General features: G+C 33.6%; 2 protein-coding genes across 3 annotated transcripts; one reads left to right on the top strand and one right to left on the bottom strand.

The window, feature by feature from the left end:
* Nucleotides 1-9876: 9876 nt before the first annotated feature.
* On the top strand, nt 9877-15742 carry LOC144552454 (O-fucosyltransferase family protein). Of its 2 annotated transcripts, none has more exons than XM_078300444.1 (11): nt 9877-10196; nt 10333-10411; nt 10604-10671; nt 10770-10858; nt 11425-11602; nt 12204-12332; nt 12580-12713; nt 12999-13212; nt 13631-13815; nt 14347-14442; nt 14549-14730. In XM_078300444.1, exons 1-11 carry the CDS (start codon nt 10011-10013, stop codon nt 14586-14588), a joined length of 1398 nt encoding a protein of 465 aa, XP_078156570.1. In that variant the 5' UTR covers nt 9877-10010; the 3' UTR covers nt 14589-14730. The 2 variants fall into 2 exon arrangements, with proteins under 2 accessions (XP_078156570.1, XP_078156564.1); XM_078300438.1 differs by lacking the exon at nt 14549-14730 and adding an exon at nt 15324-15742 and having other exon boundaries at nt 9883-10196.
* Nucleotides 15715-17992, bottom strand: LOC144552468 (thylakoid lumenal protein (Mog1/PsbP/DUF1795-like photosystem II reaction center PsbP family protein)). The gene is made up of 5 exons (XM_078300450.1): nt 17506-17992; nt 17300-17403; nt 17083-17191; nt 16164-16391; nt 15715-15914 (listed from the first exon to the last, which is right to left on the bottom strand). Exons 1-5 carry the CDS (start codon nt 17795-17797, stop codon nt 15850-15852), a joined length of 798 nt encoding a protein of 265 aa, XP_078156576.1. The 5' UTR covers nt 17798-17992; the 3' UTR covers nt 15715-15849.
* Between the last annotated feature and the right edge of the window lie 326 nt (nt 17993-18318).

The raw sequence follows: 18318 nt of genomic DNA, 5'->3' as shown, positions 1-18318 counted from the left end.
AAGAAGTGACCCGGTATATGGACAGTCCATGTAAACGTAATTGAAAATTGGGTGCTGGGGCGGATTACGAGCTACGAGAGAGAGCCCACAAAGAAGCGGAGTTCGAGCAAAGTGATGAATGTTTATTTATTTTGTTTTGTTTTGTTTTTTTTCCGGTTTTGTAAAAATTTGACGTTCCTATCCTTGCGAACTTCTTTAAAATCATGTTAAAAAAATTTCAAAGAATAAAAAATATATATAAATATGTTGTTTTTTATATATTAATTGTGTGTCAATTTTTATAAAAAACTAAAATAATTATGATAGGGCACTTCTTACTAAATTCCAAAATATCCAAAAACGTAGATAGACCCCGTATATTAATGAATAGATTTATACACACCTCCATTCTTATATTAAATAAATAGATATTCTGATACACTAACGACTGTGATTAAAAGATGAAATTTCAGATAGAATATTAGTCATTCAATCAAACAGTCTGTCTTTTTTTTTTTTAAATGTTATGCATATTTTTATGTGTAAAAGTCTAAATTTATTTAGATACATACACGTCACACGTACTCGCCACATATAGATGTCACGATATCTCAATTTTTTTTTGTAAACTTTCTGAGTCCCCTTGCTTGATTGTCGTACTCAATTTTCTTATTAGTTCTAATTTCTTTTTATTTTTAAAATGTCATTTAAGGATAAAGATCCACAATAACCGATGCAATTCTTGATTTAAGGATTACATATTCACATTAATAGCAAAAGCTATACAACTTTTCATGAAACAAGGCTAGAATAGATTGATCAAATAATAAAATATCAAATTACAATTTTTACTGTAATAAAAGATTCCACACAAAATCAACGTAAATATGAATTAATAGTCCATCAACTTATTTTCTATGAAATATTTATTTTTGAATGTATTTGTTAAATATGTCTCCATTCCAATACATTTTAATATCATTCATAGATATTGTTGAATAATTATTTTTTTTATCGGTCTATTTTTTATAAAAATATATATTTTTATGAGATTTTTTCTTGCTCGGACACATATTAGTAATGTTATTATATATATAATTCAATTATGTGACGTGTTAAAAATCTGATCAGATTTAATCATAAGTTGGTTTGAAAATCGACCTTTTTGACTAACAGATGTCACTACTTATTTTAATCTCGTGATGTTTTTTATTGTCACTTGTTGACGTGTTAAGCAGCTCATTTTATGACATGTTTACTATAATGAAGGACTAAATGTATTACCTGTCGAGTAGAACTAGGGTGCTCTTAAGCTCATCAAAGTTTTGGTGAGCTTAACTCTAAAACTCATAAAATCAATTTCAAATGACGAATCCGAACCTTTAAAACCCGCCTACCTTACGTGTGATGCATCTATATATGAAATTTTTAAACATTCGAATTAATTTAGTATAAAATCAAGTGGTCAAAATTAGAAGGTTAATAAATTAATTTGAGTGCATTCATTTTTGAACGTTTTTTGACTGCTTGACTTTATACTAAATTAATTCGAATGTTTACAAATTTCACATATAGATGCATCACACGTAAGGTAGACGGGTTTCAACAGTTCGGATTCGTAATTTGAAATCGATTTGATAAGTTTTAGAGTTAAGCTCACCAAAACTTTGGTGAGCTTAAGAGCACCCTAGTTCTACTCTTACCTGTCACTCCGCTATTAAGCATGTCACTTGTTTAGATAAATTATGCCACTTGTTTAATTTGTTTTTTTGTCCATGCAACATCAACCGATCGGCGAATATATGATGCGGGGTACGTGTAATAAGAGACGTCAATAATTTTTCATTCTAAAACTATTTGATAAATTATATGCTGTTAAATATGAATCGTTGCAGATTGCATGTCAATTGATGAACAGTAAAAAATATACTTATGGGTTCATAAATTAGATTGGACGAATAAGTTTAGAAAGTTAAAAGAAACCCTGAAAAAAAGATCGGAAGTATAAAAAAAAAACCCTATGGAATGGATATGAGCATAGGAAAAGTGAAAATTTGAATTGTTTTTTACTGTTTTTGTGGAAAAAAAAAATTCAGTTGAAATGAATTTTTTTTTTTCCAGCAGGAACAGTAATGCGGCCAAACAGAGAGCATCTGAATGCATGTGATTTAGTCTACTCATTTTTCCCTAGTTCAAAAAATTTGAAGTACCTTTCTAACTGTATGAATACATAAATTTAGTCAAAAGTCAAAACTAATAAATGCCTTTAAATTTAGACATAGTCTTTTCAATTAATTAAAAACCAAACTATTCAAGTTATTTGTTTTAACAAGTAATCGGGTACAATCTTTTTTTTTTTTTTTAAACCATGATGTATTAATCATGTGATTGAGGTGCAATCTTAAGGTCCGCATTTCTCGTACCTAACGGCAATGGCCAATGGGCAGGATATAGAATATTTTTTAGGAACTGGCTGACTTAAAATTCGAAAAAAAACAAACGGATAGTGTTTATCAGATTGGCCAAATGAAATGTTTGTTGGGAAGACACGTCTAACATTTTCATGTATGATTTAACCAAAAAAAAAAAGGAAAATTGGTAATTTGCCACTCCAAAATCTTGAAATTTGAAAATTGTCACTCTAAACTTTGAAATTGTAAAAATATCACTATAAACTTGGTTAATTCCTAATTTTGTCATTTATACTGTATTCTTATACTATTTTTATTAAAAAATAAATGAAAATTATGTTTTGATATATGTATTTATGTATTTCCAATTATACTCTTGATACAACTGTTTTGTCCCTTTCCTGCATCTGTCGCCTCCTTCTCCATGAATCGCGCCTCATTCTCCATGATGAATCGCGCCTCCTTCTCCAGCTGTAATCGGCTCATTTTCCATGGCTCAATCGATTGAGGCAGCACGGAGGCGATTGAGGGTTTACAATTGGAGAGAAGCTGGTGGCTCATGAATTTGGAGAGAAGCACGAAGGTAATTTTGAAGAGAAGCTGGTGGTTCGTGAATTTGGAGAGAAGCACGCTTAGGGTTCTTTGTTATTCTGATAAGGGTATTTTAGGTTTTTAAAAAAAAAAGATTAATACAATATAAATGGTAAAATTAGGAATTAACCAAGTTTATAGTGACATTTTTACAATTTCAAAGTTTAGAGTGGCAATTTTCAAATTTCAAGATTTTGGAGTGGCAAATAATCAATTTTCCCGAAAAAAAAAGATCTAGTTTAAGTTATGTTCAATCGATCATTTTATTAATCATTAAATTTCATAATTTTAAATAATGTAATGATACATGGCTTATTTTGAATTGTTATATTCCAAATTGGAAAGCTGCACAAGGGAGTTTTATTTTTTCAAAGCATTGTGTTTTGAGCAGAATTACGATGTTCTTAGCTGTTTAAGTTTCTTGGCAAATATAGTTCAAATTTATTAGATTGATTTCAAACGACGAATCTAAATCATTGAAATTGACATATTTCACAAGTAATGTGTTTATAAGCAATGTTTATAATTTTTGAATTAATTTAGTTTATTTTAAAGGTTATAAGTTAATTTTAATGTATTCATTTCTCATTCTTTTTTATCGTTCGATTTTATATTAAATTAATTTGAAATTTATTAATTTTTACACGTAAACGAATCATTAGTGGAGAGATTGGTTTCAACATATTGAATTTATCATTTGAAACCAATTTGATAAATTTTGAAAAAAAACACCGTAAATATACTCTGCATTTAATATATTTTAATAGTATTTTACCCAACTATATATTGATAGTTTGGATAAATATAAAAGAACTAAAATATTTATTTTGTGACTCGTCCTTTATCATCTTATTATATTTTGCTCATAAGCCTCTTTAAAATATCCTTAGTCTTTAATTTTTTGTGAGACATCCATTCTTTTAGCGTGGATGAAGATCACTTGGGATTGGCTCTAGAAGTTTGTGAAACAAAGGAGGATGACCGACTAATCCAACTTGTGTTTCTTCACTTCACAGACTCAAAATTGTTTTAAATGAGGTAAGAAAAAGAAAGGGGAGAAAATAAAAATAAAGAACTATAAAATATTGTTGGTAGAGTCCTTGCGAGTCTAATAAAAATAGAATGTCTTAGTCTATACTTGATCTTTCATTTCGAAGAAAGCTAATAACAATATATTATTGAGTTCTATATACTCTACTGTTTTTCTCTGAAAACAAAACAAATACCGAAAAAATAAAAGATCTTGATAACAATTTTCGCACCTTTATCTCCACAAAAAAATCCCGCAAAAACTTCCAAAAACTATTAGTAAATTGTTACTGTTTAACTTGAAGCATCAAAGTATTTATGTTGAATTTACAAGTATTAATCTCTATGCAATGATCTATATTTATAAAATAATAAATCAATCTATCAGTTATCCCCACACATTTTTTTTTGAATCGCCCCCGTACAATTGGGGACCATTAAATAAATAATCTCCTCATAAATACTTTACAGTTATCCCCGCACAATTTTTTTTTTGTATCGTCTCCGCACAACTGGGGACCATTAAATAAACAACCTTCTCACCCAATAATAAATACTTATCATACATAATGATAAATACTTTATGTTACATATATAACTACTTTATGTGACGTGGATAAATACTTCTCAGACATGATTACAACTTTCAGTAAAACATTTGTGATTTAAATATATTAGATGAATATATTTTTTTTGAAGGTTGGAGGCTGAGAGCCCGCCAACAATTTGTATCAATAAGAAAATTATTTACAAGCCAGAAAGTCTGAATCTACTAAAGTTACATCCTCAATCATAAATTAAATAAAACACTAAGTAGTGCACAGTAAACCCTATCATGATTCCCTCTTTGCTCCCTCGACACTTTGACTATATGGACCTCAACACGCTTGATGCCATAGTAGAATTTCCAAAGTCGTATCATTTATTAAATTTTCCACCGTCTTGTTTTGTCGTGAGAAGAACCTTCTATTCCTTTCACGCCAAAGCGCCCACATGCCGGATGCCCAAACCGTATCCCAACGAGATCGAACCTGCTTATCCAGTTTGGATCTTAGAATCCACCAAGTATCCAGCAGGTCTGTTAGGATGACATTTGGGATTGGCATGTTCATGTGCATCAAAAGCCCTCTCCAGAACCTCCTGGCGAACTGACAAGCCCATAAGATGTGCATACTTGTCTCTATGTCCGAGTTCCCACACAATACGCAACCTGCCGTCACCGTACACCCTCTTATTACCAACACCTGTTGTGTTAATATGTTGTCTTGAAGGAGTAGCCATACAAAGGTTCCCACCTTGGTGGGGACCTTTATCTTCCATAGCTTGGACTGGTAAGCACAGCATAATCCCGGGTTGTGCAACACTTGATAGGTTGATGCTGTTGAGAAAGATCCTGTTGTTGTCCACTTCCATACACTTGTGGCACTCTGTTCTATGCTAGATACTTCATAGAATTGTAGAAGAGAGGATAATGACTTTAGAAAATAGGATTGTGTGATATCTATGCCTACCTGCGTGACATTGTCGATGCCATGAAGCAAGTGGATTGCAGATGCCCACATCCTATGTCTCTCACTTTGAATTTTCCACAGCCACTTGGTCATCAGAGCATTGTTAGATGAATATTTTATGTTATATGAATAAATACTTGACGATACAAAAATGAATACTTTGTTCTTGAACTTGTCAATAAGTAATATTTAATCAAATCAATGTATCATCATGTCAGTGACAATGATAAATACTTCTAAGAATTAATGATAAAAACTTGTCAAAAACAATGATAAATACTTTCTTGAAATGTGTTCTTTAACTTGTCCATAAGTTATGTTTAATCAAATCAAAGTATCATCATGTCAGAGACAATGATAAATACTTCTCGGACATTATGATAAATACTTGTCAGAAACAATGATAAATACTTTCTTGAACATTAATAAACATATAAACATTTATTAGCAGGGATTGTTATTAAAGGACAATATAATTAATGTGGAGATTGTTATTTTTTGAAAGACGGTTGGCAAGTTGCCTGCTGTCGATATATTAATTAAAGAAAACACTACAAAATACTCTAGCTTGGTCGTCAGTGCCCATGCTCGCCCTGACAAACCTTTTACTAACAATTTGCATTCCAAAGGGCGGTATCTTCAATTGTTTCATTAATTAATCTTTGCACCGTCTTATGCTCCTGTGAAAAGATCCTCTGGTTTCTTTCTCTCCACAGAGTCCATACTCCAGCCGCCCAGACAGTATCCTAGCTCACTCTACCTTGCCCTGTTTAGGTCCGCCTGTGATCCCTCCATGCGTCCGTAATGGCTAATTTGTCTCGCGGTCCTGTTACGTTGATTGATGCCAGAAAAGCCCTCCAGAATCCTTTTGCCATTCGGCATCTCCAAAATAGGTGGTCCCTTGATTCCATATGCCCTCTTGTACACATAACACATTCAGCGCTGACCATACACCCCCTTCTGGTCAAATTTTGTCGAGTTAAGAGTTTGTTGTGCACCTATAACCAGCAAAAAACTCTCACTTTACTCGGCACCTTGAGTTTCCACAGTGCGCTTTGGTATCTGCATGAAATTCCTTTTATGTGTAGCATCCTGTAGGCCGATGCCGTAGTGAAAACCCCCCTGCGCGGACCATCTCCACCTGAGAAGGTTTATCTGTTGGTCTATTGTCACCGAGCTTTGGAAAAACTCCCCCAGGCCCGCTATGTGTTTAAGGAAATATGATCCCTGGGATAATGTGGGAATTGTTATTAGAAGATAGTATAATTAATGCGAGAATTGTTATTAAATGACAATATAATAAATGCGGAGATTGTTATTAGAAGACAGTATAATTAATGCGGGGATTGTTATTAAAGGACGGTATAATTTAATGCGAGGATAAATAAAAATTATTAGTGGAATAAATGGCTTAAAGCAGTTAATATTGAGAGAGAGTGCGGAGATAAATTTTGGAATTTATTATTTGAAACCAATTTGATAAATTTTGAAAAAAAAAATACCCTAAATATACTATGGATTTAATATGTTTTAATAATATTTTACCCAACTATATATTGACAGTTTGGATAAATATAAAAGAACTAAAATATTTATTTTGTGACTCGTCCTTTATCATCTTATTATATTTTACTCATAAGCCTCTTTAAAATATCCTTAGTCTTTAATTTTTTGTGAGACATCCATTCTCTTAGCGTGGATGAAGATCACCTGGGATTGGCTCTAGAAGTTTGTGAAACAAAGGAGGATGACCGACTAATCCAACTTGTGTTTCTTCACTTCACAGACTCAAAATTGTTTTAAATGAGGTAAGAAAAAGAAAGGGGAGAAAATAAAAATAAAAACTATAAAATATTGTTGGTAGAGCCCTTGCGAGTCTAATAAAAATAGAATGTCTTAGTCTATACTTGATCTTTCATTCCGAAGAAAGCTAATAACAATATATTATTGTGTTCTATATACTCTACTATACTATTTTTCTCTGAAAACAAAACAAATACCGAAAAAATAAAAGATCTTGATAACAATTTTCGCACCTTTATCTCCACAAAAAAATCCCGCAAAAACTTCCAAAAACTATTAGTAAATTGTTACTGTTTAACTTGAAGCATTATAGTATTTATGTTGAATTTGCAAATATTAATCCATATGCAATGATCTATATTTATGAAATAATAAATCAATCTATCAGTTATCCCTACACTTTTTTTTTGAATCGCCCCTGTACAACCGGGAACCATTAAATAAACAATCCCCTCATAAATACTTTACAGTTATCCCCGCACAAAATTTTCTTTTTTTTGTATCGTCTCCGCACAACTGGGGACCATTAAATAAACAATCATCTCACCCAATAATAAATACTTCTCAGACATAATGATAAATATTTTATGTTACATATATAACTACTTATGTGACATGGATAAATACTTCTCAGACATGATATATTGCAACTTTCAGTAAAACATTGTAACTTAAATAAATTAGATGAATATTTTATGTTACATGGATAAATACTTGACGATACAAAAATGAATACTTTGTTCTTGAACTTGTCAATAAGTAATGTTTAATCAAATCAATGTATCATCATGTTAGTGACAATAATAAATACTTATCAGACATAATGATAAATACTTGTAAAAAACAATGATAAATATTTTTTTGAATTTTGTTCTTGGACTTGTTAATAAGTAATGTTTAATCAAATCAATGTAACATCATGTCGGAGATAATAATAAATACTTCTTAGAATTAATGATAAAAACTTGTCAAAAACAATGATAAATACTTTCTTGAAATGTGTTCTTGAACTTGTTCATAAGTTATGTTTAATCAAATCAAAGTATCATCATGTCAGAGATAATGATAAATACTTCTCGGACATTATGATAAATACTTGTTAGAAACAATGATAAATACTTTCTTCAATATTAATAAACAGATAAACATTTATTAGCAGGGATTGTTATTAAATAACATTATAATTAATGTGGGGATCGTTATTAGAAGATAGTATAATTAATGCGAGAATTGTTATTAAATGACAGTATAATTAATGTGGAGATTGTTATTAGAAGACAATATAATTAATGCGTGGATTGTTATTAAATGACGGTATAATTTAATGTGAGGATAAATGAAAATTATTAGCGGAATAAACGGGGGATAAATGACTTAAAGCAGTTAATACTGAGAGAGAGTGCGGAGATAAATGGTGTGGAGGGGGGGGGGGGGGGGGGGATAGGGATGAAGAAAATGATATAATTATTCAAAAATAAATTGGACTTGGGACTAGCAAAATTCATATTTTTCATACAATGTTTTAAAAAAAAAAAAAAATCTTTCTTCGTGAACTATTATCTGTATACATACTTACTCAGTCAACTATAAATAGTTAAATACGTATATAATTTTCAGTGAAGCAAGTTCAAAGATTTATGTTTCTTATGGACAAAATATGCCCCTATTAGTCTATCATCCTATTAAGATTTTTTTTAAAATAAAATAATAAAATAAAACTATTAGATATTACATATTGCTTTTCATCACTTTAACTTTACATTGATATAAATTAATAACTTGAATAATCAACGTGTATAAATTTTCTAAATCATCAGATTTTTTTTTATAATTTCTATGCCAATTAAAATAAAATAAAATAAAATATCATAAACTTTTACTTGTGCAATTGATATAGATTGTATCCAGAGTGAGTCTATGGTACTATGCATCACGGTTGTTACCGTGCTACGGCTCTATATTCGAGTTTTCAAATTCTAACGGTCGATCCGAACCGTTCATCTTGTTCTCCATATTAATATGTGTTTGGAGACCAAATTTTACATTTTTAAAACTTTTTTAAGATATTTAGAAAATCACTTGATCTGAAAATTCTGGACCATTCAAAAACAGTGATTTTCAATAAATCTAAAAAAATAGTAAAAAAATTTCAAAAAATGTAAAATTTGATCTCCAAACACATATTAATATGGAGAACAAGATGAACGGTTCGAATCGACCGTTAGGATTTAAAAACTCAAATATAAAGCCGTAACACGGTGCCAAATCGTAATATGCATAGTACCATAGACTCACTCTTGTATCCATCTGTTATGTTTTGATATATGAACTTTTAAGTTTTGAAGTTACTAAATTTTTTGAAAAAAGAGACATTTAAAATGTCCCTTCTCGGAAGTTATAAACCCACGGCCGTCTCCGCTTTCTCACGGAGCGGACATGATATTCACAAGTAACTCAAGTTTTGAATTTAGATCCAAACTGTCCGATCAATATACGAAGATTAAAGTGATCTTGAACATTCCACATCGGACCAGATTGGTCCGGATCCAAACTCAAAATTTGAGTTACCTCAGATGATCCGGGGCTTGCAGCAAGCCAGCAATTATGTCCGCTCTGAATCACACCAAATCAGCTGCCTTGCATAACATCGAAACATCCTCGAGCAAAACCTCTCTTTGGTTTAACAATGGCGGGAAGCTGGAGGGATCGGAGATTCCCCGCCAGAAGTCCAAGCTCTTTCCGCTTTCGCCCCTCCTCTTTGTTTTATCTCATTCTAGTCCTCCTCGCAATTTTCACAGTCGTCCTCTTCCTCTCCCAGCGCCAGATATCAGCCGTCGATCGAGATCCCTTACCACACACCGCACATTTTCAGGTACCGTTTTTCCTTTTCTTTGTGCTTTCGATTTGGAACATTTCACACCAGTCATTACTGCTTAGGAAAACTTGATATTAATTTGTCCTTGCCATTACATTTTTTACCATACCCACTTATTGGATGTCAAATTTAGGCGTCAGAAGAGCAGCTATGGGGTTCTTCCTTGGGCTATGGTTATCGCCCCTGTGTGAAACCAACCTCTAGATATTCAGGTTTGTTTTTTCTATAATCAAGATTTCAGTTTCTGTACCAAATGCACCAGCTCTGCTGTTCAAGTAACGGTAAATTATTATTTTATTTTGTATATACTGGCATGTATTTACTACAAATAGGAACATCTATACTATCAGTGTCAAAAATAAAATAAAATTCACTTTGTTCTGATCGACTTCTTTGATCCACAGTCCCACAAGATTTGGGCCGGTACATAATTGTCAGAAGCAATGGAGGCCTCAACCAGATGCGCACTGGTGTAAGTTTATGTAGAATTATCACTATCAAAGACATGCCGATTTGTACACTTCATCAGTATGACATTTCTCACTGTAAATATTAATTTTGATTATTCAGATATCTGACATGGTTGCTGTGGCTCGTTTGATGAATGCAACATTAGTCATTCCCCAGTTAGATAAACGCTCCTTTTGGCAAGATTCCAGGTTCCACATCGAAATGTTTCTTTATAATATTGGAAAAATAGTTCTAATCTATGATTGGTCAAATGGTCAAATTGTAATGTTTCATAATGTAGTGTGCCTTTTTGTTATATGCAAATAAGTTTAGTGTCACTTTGTTTTTGTAATCTTTTTTAAGTAAATTACACAAACGTTTCATAAGCATAGCTACTGTTCATTTTAGTCTCTGTGGCTTCAAAATTCCCATTCAGCCATTAAAACATTCCATTTTTTGCCATTTAAGTGGAAAATTGGAGGATTATTTTGGTGAATGCTGATGTTCAATGGTTACCTTTTAATTCAAAGATTTCCTATTAAAAAAATTGACATTTTAATGTCAACTTAAGTTTTTTTTTTTTTTTGAAAGGTACTGTTAAGGATCATGACCTTAAAACGGTGAAGTTGAACAACCAAAATGGCAATTTTGAATTTGACTCTTGGACTAAAAGTATCTGTGTGTTACTACAATGTCCTTTGTATATTTTTTTTTTCCTTTTACCTTTGCTGCAAAGACTTCTATCTGAGAATGATAGACCAAAACTTATGTGCAGCACATTTGAGGACATTTTTGATGAGGCATATTTCATAGAATCCCTTAAAGGAGATGTTCAAGTGGTCAGAGGACTGCCGAAGGAACTGGAGTCTGTCCCACGGGCCCGCAAGCACTTCACTTCATGGTCTGGTGCTGGATATTACGAGGAAATGGCTCGACTTTTTAAGGATTATAAGGTATCCAATTATTGTGAGTTTTTTCTGAACCTCCCTCAAAGCATAGAAAACAATTTATCTCAACAAACAAGATGATTAACATAATGATGCGCTAGAGCTTGACCATGTTTTCATATTACCTAAGAATTTTCTTTATGCGTGCAAAGTGGCCTCTAGGGTATAAACCACTGCAAGAAAGGAGATTCGTAATTAAATGTTCATAACATAGACAATCTTGAATCATAGTTAAATGTTAATAAGATAAGTGGCCTATAGGTTATATCTTACGAGGAAGATGCTCAAACTACTATTTACTATTTGTATGATTAATTTTGTGTGCATTGCAAATGACCATATATGCATATAAGATATAACCAAGCAATTCGAGCATGGTTAGACATCTTATGCACCTTTTGATAGAAAAGATGCCTAACCCTCTCTCTATCTCTCTCTCTCTTTCTATAGACATGACTGGTCAAGAAAAGGCAGATAACTAGTATAAAATTTAAAATAAGTTTGGATGAATAATACTGACATTTATGAGGGAACAGGAGTAAACATCCACAACATTTTTGAGTGTAGCCTTTTAATAATTTTTTGTTTTTGTTTTCTGCTGTTCTAGGTTATTCATGTACCCAAATCTGATTCAAGATTGGCTAATAACGACCTCCCATTAGATATCCAGAAGCTAAGGTGTCGCACACTCTATCAGGCACTCCGATTTGCAAGCCCAATCGAGACCCTTGGAAAGGTTTCCATCTTTTAACGATCTACGTACTTTAGTTTTGTTATGGTAATATACTTGTATCTACTAGAGGTTCCCTATATATCTTAAATGGCTATTTTAGTCTGTGAACAAACAAGAAAAACAATTAGAAAGGGACCAAAAAAAAAAAAGTTAAACACAAAATGCTCACTACTAAGACAAGTTTATAAAAGGGAGAAAAAGTTAGGGTCAAATCTAGGTTCTGAGCCGAGTGAAATCACTGACAGGACAGAAGCTAGTGGCACGGTTGAGATCAAAGGGGAGATATATAGCACTCCATCTTCGCTATGAGAAAGATATGCTCTCTTTTACCGGATGCACCTACGGCTTGACTAATCAAGAAGCTGAAGAGCTTAAAGCTATGAGGTATTTACTAAAAGCCTTTTCTTTTCCTGGTCAAATCAAGGAATCCTGTAAAGTGCATAAATGCTACACCCTTGGTGGATCCATGACATCTTGTGAATTGTTGAATCTCGTTGTCTTTTTACTTTTTTGCCTTAATTTATTCTTAATTAACATGAACTAAGACTTAAAGTGGTACTCTATTTGTTGGTTTAGTATAATTTAATAATTTAGGATGGGAAAATTTTGCAAATGCTGTTTTACGGTTCACTAATGTGGCTGATTTTTTTATTTTTTTTTAATTTCCAGAGAAAACACAAACCATTGGAAACTGAAAGACATAAACTCGATGGAACAACGATATGGTGGTCTTTGCCCTTTAACCCCCAAGGAAGTTGGTATATTCTTAAAGGCTCTTGGTTATCCCAAATCCACATGGATCTACCTTGCAGCTGGTGAAATTTATGGTGGCGATACTTATATCGCTGATTTAAGGTCTCAGTTTCCAAACTTGGTCACCAAGGTTTGTCCTTTGGATCCTTTTTCATAGAGTTTGTATTTTACTCATTGGAGTTGACCACATGCAAGTATTCTGTTGGTTGCTGCTGAAATTGAATATCTTTTGGTTCTCATGCAAATAGCATGTAATCATTGGATAACAACTCTGTGGATATCTTCATACTTTCTGACGTGAACTTAGTATCCAAAACATTGTTCTGTTTGGTGTCTTCAAGTTTATCTTAGGTTAGAAATAAAGGCCCGTTAATTTCAGGCTCTGGTTTCTTTATATCCAACAGAGCTCTCTGCTTTTATCTTATTTTAAGTTCAATGGGGATATCAGCAATTGCTTAAAACAAAATTGGGTGTCAATTATTAAACCGAAAAATTCTCTGTGTTTAGTAGCTGAAGAGCATTTTATTGATGTCACCATCTTTGTGTAGGAAATGCTGGTTCAAAAGAAAGAACTTGAGAAATTCACGAAGCATGCGTCTCAGGCCGCAGCACTTGACTACATAATATCAGTGGAGAGTGATGTTTTTGTCCCTTCTTATATAGGTAATATGGCAAGGGCTGTTGAGGGGCATAGGCGATTTTTGGGACACCGCAAGACCATCAACCCTGACAGGTATTGCTTTGTACTTTTTATTTCAATCCTTAGTCCTCTAAGAATTTGCAAAACCTTAATATTCTTTATTTGTGAAAATGTTCATGCATTATCAGTTCTGAATTGCAAAATGTAGCCAATGCCTGGAGTTGCTTCTGGCACTGGTAGTACTGCGATTTAGTGCTTGTGAAATAACAAAAGTTCCCTTAAAATTGACACACCTAATTGGTGTCATTTTTGTCCTTTTTAACAGGTTGTAACAGGCCCTTACCTTTTTACTTGCAGAAATTCTTTTCCTTTTCATTTGTTCTAGAAAATAAAGTTGAGGCTTATCATTTAGTTGAATAGATGGCATCTACATTTACTTGTTTTGTTGGCACCATTTACATCGAAATATAGTATGCAATTTTTGCATTATAATTCTGAAGTAGAGCTGGTTTCTCGTGCCTCTTCCAATCAAACATAGTTTCATATTTTTTTTTGGGTGAAAGCTAGTGATAATTTTTTTTTTTTTTTGTCAGTTTATATATGCTTTATTCATAAATTTTGTAGGAAAGGATTGGTAGAGCTCTTTGATTTGATAGAAAAAGGCGAGATGGAAGATGGGCCACAATTATCTTCTTTGGTCAGCCAAATGCACAAATACAGGTACTAAAATTTTGCATCGTGCAAAAATGTAATTGAAAAATTGACAGTACTTTAGTAGTTTAAAATATGGTGTCAGCGAGCGTAAGGTATGAGATTTTTTTTCAAGTGTAAGGTATCACTTCACATTCCCTGGGGTACCCCACTGAAATTGGTAGCATCCGGATCAGGTTACGAATATCTATCCATGCACGTAATTGATTGGCTCGGATCAGGTGGGTTGACCATTGTTCTGCTCGTGGGGGTGGCGAGACATTACAGGCTGGGGGGTTATAGGCAATTGTATAGCACCCAAATAACTTGCCATATTCCATATACTTCCCTGACCCAGTAAAGGTTAGCTGATAGTAAATATTGTTTTTGATTAATAGATACTATCATGCATGTGGATACTTACTATTATTTGAAAAATAATTTGTTGAAACCTAATCCATACATAATACAAAAACCAAAAGTTAAATAATAATTCTATGTTACTACATTGAGCAATACACGTGCTATGACTTGTACTATTGCTGAATGGTTGAAATAACCCTCACCCACATATATACGCGTAGAGCTACTCGAACATAGCCCATAACCCACGCACAAGGTTGGATCCAGGATTTCAAACATGGTGTCAGTATTAAATTGTGTCTGCTTGTTAGTGAATTATATTATTAGATGAAAAAAAATGAGAGAACTTTGAAAAGCTAAAGAAAATCTTGAAGAACTGCATTTTTTTTTTTTTTTTTGACTCTATCTCTTATTAAGCTACTGGAGAAAGATCTTAGTTGAACCCACCTTACTGTGTTCAGTTGTTAGACAGAGTGCCCTGGTCTTTGGTGCTATTACACCTGTAAATCTCTATGTTTCTTTTTATTTGTTTCTTTTTATTATTATAGGCAAGGCACCCCTAGGAAAAGATATGGATCTTTACCTGGTAGCAAAGGTCGAGCCCGCCTCAGAACGGAGGAATCCTTCTATGAGAACCCTCTGCCTGAGTGTATATGTCTCTCTAAGAAGCATTAGTTCATTTTTGTGTATATGATAATGTTACCTCTCTGGTCAAAGGAGCAATATCTCGAACATTCTTCATTATTTTTTGTTAATTTGTTCTGTAATTTTGTAGCCTGGATTGATAGATGGGGATGGTGTTAGTTAGTCCTCCTTTAGTCTTGTAATGAAAAGCCACTGACAGCAGTTGCTGGTTTAGATTCATTCATGGTTTGCATAACACAAGTGTAACAAACCCCTTGGCATGAAATGTAATTAACTCTGCTAGGTTTCCTCTCATAATGAAAAACTGCTCCAGTTTATTGTACTATTTTCACTTTTTACACGTGCTCAGTACCCAAAAGGGGAAAAAAAAATGCAGTTATCCTCCATGTTCATTCTCATTATAAAATAAAATATAAGTTTATGTTCGGCTTAAACAACCCGGAATGAGCTTGCGATCTCCTTCAAATCTTTGTAGTGCTTCTTCCACTGAAGACCTAAAAAGGAGGATCAAAGATGCTCATATTTGAGTTATACAACAAACACTGACTACTAAAAAGTATTTTGCCAGAATGATAAACTTGACTACTAAAAAGTATTTTGCCAGAATGATAAACTATCAGCAGGTAGATGTTCTTAGTCCAGCACTGTAACTGAAAAAGCAAGAACTTATGCTGAACTGATGGGTTAATAAATTTGAGATAAAAAACTGAAAGCACTTTTGCAGCTTGATATGATAAGATCACCTGAGCCTGTAACGGTGAATAAGTAAAGCCTATTGCCGGCAGCTGCAGCAGTGATCAGTGCATGAGGTGATTCAAGTTCAAATTGGTAGTATGTCCTGCCGGAGTGCTCAGCTGTCTCCATGGCTAAAACCTTTCCTTCAACATTTTCTCCCACCACTTCTGGCCCAAATGCATCTATCACTCTGTCTGGTGGTCCGATTTGCTCAATTGTCGCGTCTCCATCTATGTCTATTTACCCAAAAAAAAAAAAAAAAAAACTCATAAAGCTGAAATATTTACTTTTTACTTTTGGATTGAGAGTGAGGTTAGTGAGAATAGCATGCTAACTCCAAATTCGGAATAGCGGCTAATCCAACATTTCAATGAAATAGCGGAATAGCAGCTAACACGAGCTTTTTGTGTGTGTTGAGAATAGACTTTTTTTCACCCAAACGTGAAATAGTGAGAATAGCATGCTAGGAATAGTCGCTAACCGAACTAACCCTGCTATTCCTTGGCACCCAAACACACCTTAAAAGAAATCAATCTGAATTGCATGTTCCAAATTTTCTGACAAATCCCAACTCCCAGATAAGTAAGAAAGGATTTCCTCATAGATTCTAATATTTGCTGTAAATTTCAGGGTACTGGTTCAGGTGCAATTCGTACTGGAATTCAATTTGTGAAATGCTATTTTTTTATTTTGCCCAGTCTTACATTGCTGTTAAGGTTTTTGGTGCCTCATGTTTAGGTTGGGATTCAGCACCATTGATTTTGATTTTAACCGAAGTCTTTACAAGCTTGGTTAGTTGTCTGGTACAGACTGCTAGATGTAAGCTAGGATGTTAACTATTGTGTCCTTAACTGAAGCAACAGTCTAACAGTTAATATATAATGCTTTTTCATCAAATGTAATTTTTTAAATACAAAAGGTCCTCACCAGCAAACCTACGAACAGGAGCTACAACAACAAACAAGCGACCTTCTTGAGGGCTTGCAAATCTCAAGTCAATCTCGGTCCCGCCAAGATCTGCTATTGACACCGGAACCTAATCCAAAGAGAGGATCAGAAGAGTCAATTTTATTGGATGGATAAACCCACTTCTATATACCTGTAATTCTTTTTCTATTTATGAAACAAAAAAAATAGAACTCACCTCTGCCCAGCCGTCAGGAACTTTGAAAGAGTAAGGGATAATGGGACTCCAGCCGACCCCATGACCGCCAGATTTGTCATCTGGCCGACGGTATGTACGGAAACCTGTCTGAAACATTTTTTCTTATTTACTACTTGTCATCAATAAAGAAAACCCCACAAAAATAAATTAAATATGGCTGCAGAACAATTATGAAATAAACCAACCTCTTTCGTCGGGGTCAGATAAGCCGGGAATTCTCCCAGCTAAAAGGCCTTGCTTCACTAGTGCTTTTCCTGGGTAATCAAGTGCAAACCATGTAGAGGCCATAGAAAATCCAGCAATTAATGCATGTCTTCTTCCTATTTCCTTCTCTTCATCTCCTTCTACAATTTTAGATCCAATGTTCCTCTTTTCTGCTCTAGTATACACTTCAGTTCTCCTGAAACTTCTAATTTGCTCTAATCTTTTTGATTCTCTAAAACAGAAGCAAGGAGTTGAAGCAAAAGCTGTGTTCATCTTCTTTTTCTCCCTAAACTTTTCTTGGTGTTCCAATTTCAATTTGAGTTTTCTACTATAGTTTTTTTTTACTGAGCAACTTTCTCAGAGGTGAACAGATGTGGTGTGTTGGAAGTATGTCAGTTTTTGGTGCGATTCTTTCCTTTTCTCTTGGTTTCTATTGTTTTGGGCTTCAGTTAATTTTTTCTTCTTCTTCTTCTTCTTCTTCTTCTTATGTTAGGATAACAAGAACCACAGATAATGGATGGTTAGCAGGGAGCCAAGGAGCATCATTAGCTGTAGCAAAGCAAAAATAAATTAAGAAGAAGCTTATTGGGCTTGGCCCAGCTGCCTCTCTAGGCAAACTGTATCTCATGCGACAATTCCAAGTCCAAGAAGCCTCTTTCTCCTTCAATTTATCATTGCCTTTTAGCACCAACTGAAAAATGAAATGAAATGAAATTTATCATTGCCTTTTTGCGGTGTTGAACCAGTTCAAATCAAATTAAATTTGTCGAATCAAATTTTTGTTCAGTTGCATA

Source organism: Carex rostrata, chromosome 1 (assembly GCF_964058835.1).
Source record: "Carex rostrata chromosome 1, lpCarRost1.2, whole genome shotgun sequence".
Taxonomy (NCBI): Eukaryota; Viridiplantae; Streptophyta; class Magnoliopsida; order Poales; family Cyperaceae; genus Carex; species Carex rostrata.
The sequence above is the reverse complement of the archived record's forward strand: the minus strand, read 5'-3'. Positions and strand labels throughout refer to the sequence as shown.